At 38.0% G+C, this 10,538-nt stretch overlaps 1 protein-coding gene across 1 annotated transcript in view; it reads left to right on the forward strand.

Annotated features, from left to right (window-relative positions):
* Positions 1 to 10,538, forward strand: part of TAF1 (TATA-box binding protein associated factor 1) — a 103,630-nt gene that overhangs the window by 62,775 nt on the left and 30,317 nt on the right. Inside the window, 2 exon segments of the mRNA XM_014591417.2 lie at positions 167 to 259; positions 342 to 426. Coding sequence (XP_014446903.1) covers positions 167 to 259; positions 342 to 426 — 178 coding nt within the window.

The raw sequence follows: 10,538 nt of genomic DNA on the forward strand, positions 1-10,538 counted from the left end.
TATTTGTTATTTTTTAATTTGACGAGAGAAAGAGAGAAAGTGAGAAAGCAAGCCTCCAGATCCAGGACTCAAACCATGGTCTGCCACATGGGAGTCCAGTGCCTTAACCATTATGCTACCTGCCAGCCCTTCCACTTAATTTCCTATTGTGTGTTCTTTTTACAAGTCCTGGCCATTTCATCACCCAGTGAATAAGAAGTTTGTTCCAGATTATTACAAAGTGATTGTCAATCCAATGGATTTAGAGACTATACGTAAGGTAAGTGATTTGATCTAAAATACCTTTTAGTAGTCAAGTGACTTTCTATATATATTTGAGTGGCTGGTTCTTTTTACCACAGAATATCTCCAAGCACAAGTATCAGAGTCGGGAGAGCTTTCTGGATGATGTAAACCTTATTCTGGCCAACAGTGTTAAGTATAATGGTGGGTATTTCTTTTTTTTTCCTCTCTTTCCATCAGGTGTCCATCCTTTAGCCAATGTTAATTAACATTATTTACATTTTTTGGTCAGAAAGTGTGTATGTTTGCTAGAGAGAGACAGACAGAGACAACCCTCACTTGAGCGTGGTCACACTACAATCCTTTTTTCCTCTATTTTTCCATCCTTTCATGATTTTGGGCATACATGAACATGTAGGTATGTTTTTTCAGTCATCAGGGCCAGAATTTGGACAAAGATTAAAAGCACTTTTGTTTTAAATAATGACTGCAAAGTACACATGATGTTCAGTGAGCAAAGCAGAACACAAAGCTGCTTGTTTCATTTCAGTTATGCTTTTTTTAAAAAATGTGTATGCATAGAAAAAAGACAAACTTTAGTTTGCTTTTGAATTGAATTTTGAAGGATGATGATCATACTAGCTAATTATTGAGCACCTACTGTACTAAGCAAGTAGTCAAGTAAAGAAGGATGTTGGGGGGCAGCAGGTGGCATAGTGGTTAAAGTGTTGGACTCCCACATGGCAAACTGTGGTTTGAGTCCTGGACCTGGCAGCTTGTAACTCATGCCCCGGCACTTTTGCATGTGTGCCCAGAATCTTGAGAGGAGAAGAGTGTGGCATGGCCATCTTCCTTGAGGAATTCTTTGTTTCTTTCTGTTTCTCTGGTGAGCACACGTGCCCTATAGCAAAAAAGAAAAACAAAAACAAAACTAAAAAAAAAAAAAAAGTTGGGGAAGAAACTCTAGGCAGAAGGTATAAATGCAAAAGTAGTAAGTGAAAGTGCCTTGGCAGGAAATGGTGAATAGTTAAGTTTGGGTTGAGTATCGAGTGAGTGCTAGATTTACTGGCTAAATCACATCAAACTTTTAGGAGGGAGGGATATATCGAGTATTTGAGATCATTCTGGAAGCTATTTGAAGAATGTGTTGGAGAGGATAAAGATATGTAGACCAGTAAAGAAACTATTGACAGCAGTCCAAGTTAAAAATTCTGAGAGCCTTGGGACCAGCAGATGGTGTGATGATTATGTCGCTGGACTTCCATGTGGTAGACTGCAGTTCAAGTCCTGGACCTGGTAGCTTAAAACTCACACCAAGCACATGTGTGTACATGTCCAAAATCCCAAGGGGAGAATGGTGGAGAAGGGATTGTAGCATGGCCATCCTCCCTGGGAGGTGATTTCTTTTTGTCTCTCTGTCTGTCTTTTTCTGGTGAGTGCACATGTCCTATAGCAGAAATCTCTGTCTTAAAAAAAAAAAAAAAAAGAAAGAAACCTTCTGAGATCCTAAGGTAAGTAGCAATAAAAATGGAAAGATGGGGATGGATTATAGAGATACTGAGTATGTAGAATTGGTATCTTCATAAATGGTTAGATGTTGGGGCACAGATTTCAAGACGATGCCAAGCACTTATATATCCTGTTATTCAAAACAAATTAGCATAAATTTTTTTCAAGGACTATAATGGAGAAAATGGGAAATTGATTTAATTGTAGTATTTGTATGTGATGGAATACTGCATAGCTATCATAATGATAGATTTAACTAACAAATGCAGTATGTTTGTATTTACTGGTAAAAACATAACCAAGATATCTTGAAAATAATGTTATTAACAGTATGTTTAGAAAGGAATCACAAATTAGTTCTTAGAGAGATAAGACAGGTAACTTGCCAAAGTAAAGTTGACTGTGGGGACTGATGAACTGGAAGGCATTTGATCCCATCTAAAGGAGCCAGTCACTCCAGCACAGTTGTGTCATAGAGTAGAATTACTAAAGGGAGAGGTGGAGGATAAATTTCACTTTATACTTGTTCGTATTCAGTTACTTGAAATTTTTTTTTTTTTAATTTGTCAAAGGGCACGTGCACTCACCAGAGCCAGACAGAGAGAGGGCGAAAACACCCCTCAGTGGTGTAATCCCTCTTCATTTCCCTATTCTTGCAGGATTTGGGGCATGCATGTACATTCACCCAGTATGTTTTTTAGGTTGCCAGCGCTCTGATTTAAACCATGGTCAGCCATATAAGATATGGCTTTCTTAACCATCAGGTCATGGAGCCAGCCCAGTATTTGAATTTTTAAAATGAATACATAATATTTTGTAATTAAAAAGAAAAAAATTCCATTTTTGGAAGGATGGATAAATCAGATGACATTCAAAAATTCTTTTTTTAAATATTTATTTAATTTTATTTGTTTCTCTCATTATTTAATTTGATGGGAGAAGGAAAGGGAGAGAGAAAGTGAGAGAGCAAGCTGCCATGTCCGAGACTTGAACTGTGGTCGTCCATGTGGGAGTCCATCACTTTAACCGCAATGCCGCCTGCTGGCCCAACATCCAAAAAATTCTGACTTGAACAAATGTTAAGTGCCATTGGCTAAGAAATATTGTATGAGTAGTTTTAGAGAAAAGACGAAGAGTTCAACTTAGAGTATATGTGCTGAGGTAAGACATATAATTGCAGACTATGGTAGGTAGGTAGCTATATACAGGTCCAAACCTCAGAAAAGAATCTGAACTGTAAACATGGTATTTTTCTAGTTATCAGTATATAAATATATATGTAGATGAGTTCACATAAGGGATAAGGTACTGAACTCCCTCCAATGTTGTATGTGAAAAGTCTTTTATATTTTTCTGGGTAGAAAACTAGTTTTTATCATACTATCAAAGTTGTGTGAGCTCATAAAAACTTAATCACTGATTTCAAGAGTCTGTAGGTTGGGAATGGAGTGACAGTTTCCAATATTTATGATATCAAGTTAATATTAAAGTGTAATCAGAATGAAAGAAGGAAAAAAAGAGAAACTAATGTCTTAGAAAGTAAAGGAGGAGTTTCAAAGAGGGAAAATGGCAGGACCAGCAGTTAGCGTAATGGCTATGTCACTGATCTCCCATGTAGTCGACCATGGTTTGTGTCCTGAGCCCGGTGGCTTAAAACTCACACCGGGCGTGTGTGCGTGCGTGCCCAAGATCCCGAGAGGAGAATGGAGGAGAAGGGATTGCGGCGTGACAAAAAAAAAAAAAAAAAAAAAAAAGAAAGAAACCTTCTGAGATCCTAAGGTAAGTAGCAATAAAAATGGAAAGATGGGGATGGATTATAGAGATACTGAGTATGTAGAATTGGTATCTTCATAAATGGTTAGATGTTGGGGCACAGATTTCAAGACGATGCCAAGCACTTATATATCCTGTTATTCAAAACAAATTAGCATAAATTTTTTTCAAGGACTATAATGGAGAAAATGGGAAATTGATTTAATTGTAGTATTTGTATGTGATGGAATACTGCATAGCTATCATAATGATAGATTTAACTAACAAATGCAGTATGTTTGTATTTACTGGTAAAAACATAACCAAGATATCTTGAAAATAATGTTATTAACAGTATGTTTAGAAAGGAATCACAAATTAGTTCTTAGAGAGATAAGACAGGTAACTTGCATAAGTAAAGTTGACTGTGGGGACTGATGAACTGGAAGGCATTTGATCCCATCTAAAGGAGCCAGTCACTCCAGCACAGTTGTGTCATAGAGTAGAATTACTAAAGGGAGAGGTGGAGGATAAATTTCACTTTATACTTGTTCGTATTCAGTTACTTGAAATTTTTTTTTTTTTAATTTGTCAAAGGGCACGTGCACTCACCAGAGCCAGACAGAGAGAGGGCGAAAACACCCCTCAGTGGTGTAATCCCTCTTCATTTCCCTATTCTTGCAGGATTTGGGGCATGCATGTACATTCACCCAGTATGTTTTTTAGGTTGCCAGCGCTCTGATTTAAACCATGGTCAGCCATATAAGATATGGCTTTCTTAACCATCAGGTCATGGAGCCAGCCCAGTATTTGAATTTTTAAAATGAATACATAATATTTTGTAATTAAAAAGAAAAAAATTCCATTTTTGGAAGGATGGATAAATCAGATGACATTCAAAAATTCTTTTTTTAAATATTTATTTAATTTTATTTGTTTCTCTCATTATTTAATTTGATGGGAGAAGGAAAGGGAGAGAGAAAGTGAGAGAGCAAGCTGCCATGTCCGAGACTTGAACTGTGGTCGTCCATGTGGGAGTCCATCACTTTAACCGCAATGCCGCCTGCTGGCCCAACATCCAAAAAATTCTGACTTGAACAAATGTTAAGTGCCATTGGCTAAGAAATATTGTATGAGTAGTTTTAGAGAAAAGACGAAGAGTTCAACTTAGAGTATATGTGCTGAGGTAAGACATATAATTGCAGACTATGGTAGGTAGGTAGCTATATACAGGTCCAAACCTCAGAAAAGAATCTGAACTGTAAACATGGTATTTTTCTAGTTATCAGTATATAAATATATATGTAGATGAGTTCACATAAGGGATAAGGTACTGAACTCCCTCCAATGTTGTATGTGAAAAGTCTTTTATATTTTTCTGGGTAGAAAACTAGTTTTTATCATACTATCAAAGTTGTGTGAGCTCATAAAAACTTAATCACTGATTTCAAGAGTCTGTAGGTTGGGAATGGAGTGACAGTTTCCAATATTTATGATATCAAGTTAATATTAAAGTGTAATCAGAATGAAAGAAGGAAAAAAAGAGAAACTAATGTCTTAGAAAGTAAAGGAGGAGTTTCAAAGAGGGAAAATGGCAGGACCAGCAGTTAGCGTAATGGCTATGTCACTGATCTCCCATGTAGTCGACCATGGTTTGTGTCCTGAGCCCGGTGGCTTAAAACTCACACCGGGCGTGTGTGCGTGCGTGCCCAAGATCCCGAGAGGAGAATGGAGGAGAAGGGATTGCGGCGTGACCATCCCCCCTGGGGTGTGATTTCTCGCTTTCTGTCTCTGTCTCTGTCTGTCTGTCTGGCGAGCGCACGCGCCCTAAACCTCTTAAAAAAAGAAAAAGAAAAGAGGGAAAATGACTATACCGAAAAGACAGAAGAGAATGGTTATTACAAGAGCTATTTCAGTGAAATGATAGACATGAATGCCAGACTACAAGGGATACAAATGAATAGGAAGTAATAAAGTAGAGACTGTCATTTGACTGTGAAGGTAAGAAGGCAGTTGGACAGAGGGGACCTTTGTATCTGTTAAAAAGAACATGAAGAATATGAAGTCCCTATCGAGGTGGGAAGTTAGATGTTGAGAAAGTTTCTGTCCAGTAGCCTCTTATTTTCCATATAAGGTAGAATACAGGGTCTTTTTTGTTGAAAGTGAGTGAGGTGATGGGAGAAGGAATTCGAAGAGAAATGTAGATAAGGATTTGAGTTATCTGTACTAGCAAATTATAAAAGATGACTAGGGACATTACAGAAAAATTTTGTTGGTCAGCTTTTGGGATAAAGTTGGAGACCATTTTTTTTTTTAAAGAATTGTTTATTTATTTAGTTAATTCCATTTGTTATCATTATTTTTCATTTGACTAGAGAGAGACATAAAGGGAAAACCAGAAAGCAAGCCACCAGTTCCGGGTCTTGAACCATAGTTGGCAATGTGGGAGTCCAGCACTCCCCTAACTACCACGTCACTTGTCAGCCCCAAGACCACCATTCATTTTGATAGCAGGATCAATTTGGCATAGCCTGTGACTTCATCAGTGTTTATCAAACCAAGGGAGGGAACGAAAGGTATATGGAAGGCAACTGATTCAGGATTGGGATTTTGTTTTGTAGATGTGTTAGAAAGATCAGGAATTGAGTGTGTTAGCCAAAAATTGCTGTTTAAGCATCTTGAACTTGGTCACTAAAGGACCTTTTGTGGCAGAAAATTGTGACTATAATAGTGTCCAGGATTGGGGAATATTACAAAGCAGTTCCACGAAAGTTTGAAGTTTCTTTGGCAACTTGTGCTTTAAAAATACATGCAAATTTTGTGGGCTGGCAGATGGTATAGTGGTTAAAGGTGCTGGACTCCCACATGGCCAACTGTGGTTTGAGTCCCAGACCTAGTGGCTTCCTTTCTCACTTTTCCTCTCTCTCTCTGGTCACATTAAAAAATAATATAACAAGTGAAATTAAATAATTCTTTTTAAAAAATACACAAATTTTGCATTAGACTTATCTGTTTATACTTTAACATGTACCAAATGATATTCCCTCTCTAATCTTCAAGTAAAATTGATTTAGGAGGACATAGCACAAAGATCCTGTAGCTTTGTTATGGCATATTATTAAGTATTACCTTAGTTTTCAAAGCCTAGGGGTTGCTTAGTGAAAAAACTAATGCCAAGAGAGGCTTAATAGGATGGGAGATAGGAACTAATGGACCTGACAATCTTCTCAAAGTCCAAGAAAAAGAATGAAAAAACTGGACAGATAAAAGGCCATGATAAGAAAGTAGTGTATTGGAGTTAAAACTGTTATAGGTGAAGCAGTTTTCAGTAAAGGTTCTGGATATAACCGTGGATATCTTTGGTTGGATGGAGGTGCATCCAGCCATTAAGATGAGCAAGGATTTTGGATAGGTGGCACATATGACTGTAAGAGTAACACACTATGGGAACCAGCAGTTAGCGTAATGGCTATGTCGCTGGACTCCCATGTAGTCGACCGTGGTTCGCGTCCCGGACCCGGTGGCTTAAAACTCACGCCGGGCGCATGTGCGTGTGTGCCCAAGATCCCGAGAGGAGAATGGAGGAGAAGGGATTGCGGTGTGGCCATCCCCCCTGGGGGGTGATTTCTCGCTTTCTGTCTCTATGTCTCTCTCTGTCTGTCTGGCGAGCGCACGTGCTCTATAGTGAAAAATCTCTCAAAACAAAACAAACAAAAAAAAACAAAGAGTAACACATTATGATGAGACTGATTTGGAATAGGGAGTAAGATTGTGCCAGGTGCATGATTGTTGGCAAATGAGAGTTGATTCATAATGATAAGTAAAGATGAAGGGCATAGATCTCAAACCTCAGGTGTCCGTCCTACACAGTGAGTAAAGTGGTCCAGGTGGGGTTTGTGGTAAACTGAAAGAGTATTCCATCTGAAGAATCATGTCCTTTACTTCATTTGATTATTGTCCCAAGGAAGATTATCCAGTGTTGCTAGGTACTTTAATTTTTTTTAATTTCTTTTTTTATTTTTTATTGGTACTTTAATTTTTTTTAGGAAAAGCTTAAAAATCTTGATTTCAAAGAATGTGACATTTTCAGTTTTTATCTATGTGCAAATAATTTAAACTTTTTTGATTTAATGGATCTAATAAAAACATTTATCTATAGGCCAAATAGAGCTCAATGTTTTCAACCTCTGAGATAGTAAAAACACTGACCTTAGAATAGGAGGGATTTTTTTTCACAAGTGGCTAAATAATGTCCACTTCCATGAGGTTCTGGCAACCAGTGACAGGGAAGGAGATATTCAGCTTCATCTTGAAGCAGCTGATCTCTGAGTCACAATGAAAAACAGGCTCTTGTAACATTTTGACTTCATTTAAATCCTTTACACATCATGTCACATTGCCTGTATAAGCATATTTCCATAGCATTTTATATTGACTTCATTGACTCATCCTTTATTAGTCACATATGTAGTCCATGAGGTATAGTCTGTGTAGCCAGAATACTTAGCACTATGTTTAGGGTCATTGGCCAAAAACATAAGATATAAAATACTCTGTATAAAAATGCAGTTAGGGGCTAGCCCATGGTCCAGTGATTACATGAGCTGGATCCCACATGGCCAGCTGCGCAGCTTGAGTCCTAGACCCTATGACTTGTAAAATATGCCGGGTGTGCACGCAAAAACCCAAAAGGAGGTAGAGATGGAGGAGAAGAGGTTGCAGCATGATCATTACTCATGGGAGGAGGTACTTTCTTTCTTCTTCTCCCTCTCTCTCTGTCTCTCTCTGGCAAACACACTCAATTTCTGGCAAATTGGAAAATAAAATCTGCAGCTAAATCTTTTAAGTAGTGATGAGAGACTGCTTACTATTATAGAGTTCAAACTCTTACACCTTCCAGCTATCTCATCGATAATAAATTAATCTCAGAACCTCTGTTCATATTCAAATAGCATTTGAAAAGAAAATTAATTATCAGGGATACCCAAAGCTTTCAAAGTTATTTGCGGTAGTTCCAAAAGGGATACAACATTCTGTGTCTGTTAAAGAGTCATATAGATAAGCTATCTCTCAGAAAACACAACTTAAAACATTTTGTCAGTCTTTTTTTTATTTATCTATTTTTTTTGCCATAGGGTACTTGTGCTCAGCAGAGAGACAGAGAAAGAAAAAGTGAGAAATCACTCCCCAGGGGGCACAACCATGCTGCAATCCCTTCTCCATTCTCCTCTCAGGATTTTGGACACACATGCACATGCGCCTGGTGTGTTTTAAGCCCTCTGTCCAAGACTCAAACTGCAGTCAGCCATGTGGGAGTCCAGTGCCTTAACCACTGTGCCTTTTGCTGGCTTCATTTTTGCCAGTCTTAACAAAACTATAAGAAGCATTGATAGAAGCCTTACTATAATACTTAATGTTTGGTTAAATTTTTTTTTTTTGAGATTTTTGCTGTAGGGCATGTGCACTTGCCAGAGAGAGAAATAGACAGCGAGTAATCTACCCCCATGGGGGATGGCCACACCTCAATCCCTTCTCCATTCTTATCTCAGGATTTTGGGCACACATGCACACTTGCCCCATGTGAGTTTTAAGCCACTGAATCTGGCACTCAAACCGCAGTCGACTACATGGGAGTCCAGCAACATAACCATTATGCTATCTGCTGGTCCCTATGTTTGGTTAAATTCTAAATAAGGCGTACAGTCCATGTCAATAGGTGATACTGAGCTAGTCAAGGTGATATCTCTTTTCCTGAAAGGTTTCATAACAAGTTTCTCCTTCAGTGCTCATGAAACCAAAAATCAGCTCCATTAAAAAGCCATCATTAAGATAGACCTAGGGTAGGCAGAACATATGTCATAAAATCCGAGCACATGAAGTTTTAGAATGCTCAGTGAAACCTACTATCTGAATGTAAATTTACCCAAAGAAACACCGAAACTCCTGAGTTTTTTCTTCTGCTCTTGTTTGGAATTACTTCTATCCTTGTGTGAGCTCTGATAGTTGTTTACCTTATTGGACCCTTTACCTGACTTTGTGGAGTCTCATCCTACATATTTTCAGCTTGGATAGACAAAGACTAAAGACTTCTGCTGTTGTTATTTTTCTTTGGAACTTACTCTCTTGTCCTGCCTTAATTTCTAGCTGTCTTAGCTACTTCATACTCCAATATCTGTCTCCACAGATTAGTGAGACTGCTTTATCTGGGTTCAGCGCAGACCAGCAGATGGTGTAATGGTTAAGTTGCGGGACTCCCATGTAGTCAATCACAGTTCAAATCCTGGACCCGGTGACTTAAAACTCACACTGGACGTGTGTGTGTGTGTGTGTGTGTGTTTCAGTTTCCTGGTTACAGTGGGAGGAATAATACAATAGCAGTTATTTCCAACATGCCTACAATATATTTTTGTTTATAGTGTCTTCTAACATATAGAAACTTTATTTTTATGTATTGGGTCATTGGAAAAGTCATGACACATTTTTGCATAGAAAAGCATGTCATGACTTACCTGATGACCCAGTAGTTTTATTTATCATTCTTTTTCTTGATATACTTGAGTATAATTGTTTAAAAGACCTTCCCTACCCCCAAAGTAGCCTACTATATTTTCTTCTTATGCCTATAGTATTTTAAATATTTAAAGGTTTATCCTTTAAAAATAGAATCCAAAGTGTATGGTAAATATCTAGCTTGTTTTCTTTTTTAAATTTAGTTTAATTTATTATTATTATTATTATTTTAAAATTTTTTCCTATAAGGCATGTGCACACTCACCAGAGAGTGAGCGAGTGAGAGCAGGATGCCAGGTCCAGCATATGAACTTCGGTTGGTCCTGTTGGGGTCCAGCATCTTAACCACTACACCACCTGCTGGCCCCAATATCTAGCTTATTTTCTTTCCCAAATGTTTAGCTAAGGTATCCAAAGTCCTTTTTATGGAACATTCTATCTTTTTAAAAAAGTATTTATTTCGGGTCTGGCAGGTGGTGTGGTGGTTAAAGATGCTGGATTCCCATGTAGTCAACTGCGGTTCAAGTCCTGGACCCGGTGGCTTA

This window comes from Tupaia chinensis, unplaced genomic scaffold (genome assembly GCF_000334495.1).
Source record: "Tupaia chinensis unplaced genomic scaffold, TupChi_1.0 Scaffold000571_1, whole genome shotgun sequence".
NCBI lineage: Eukaryota > Metazoa > Chordata > Mammalia > Scandentia > Tupaiidae > Tupaia > Tupaia belangeri.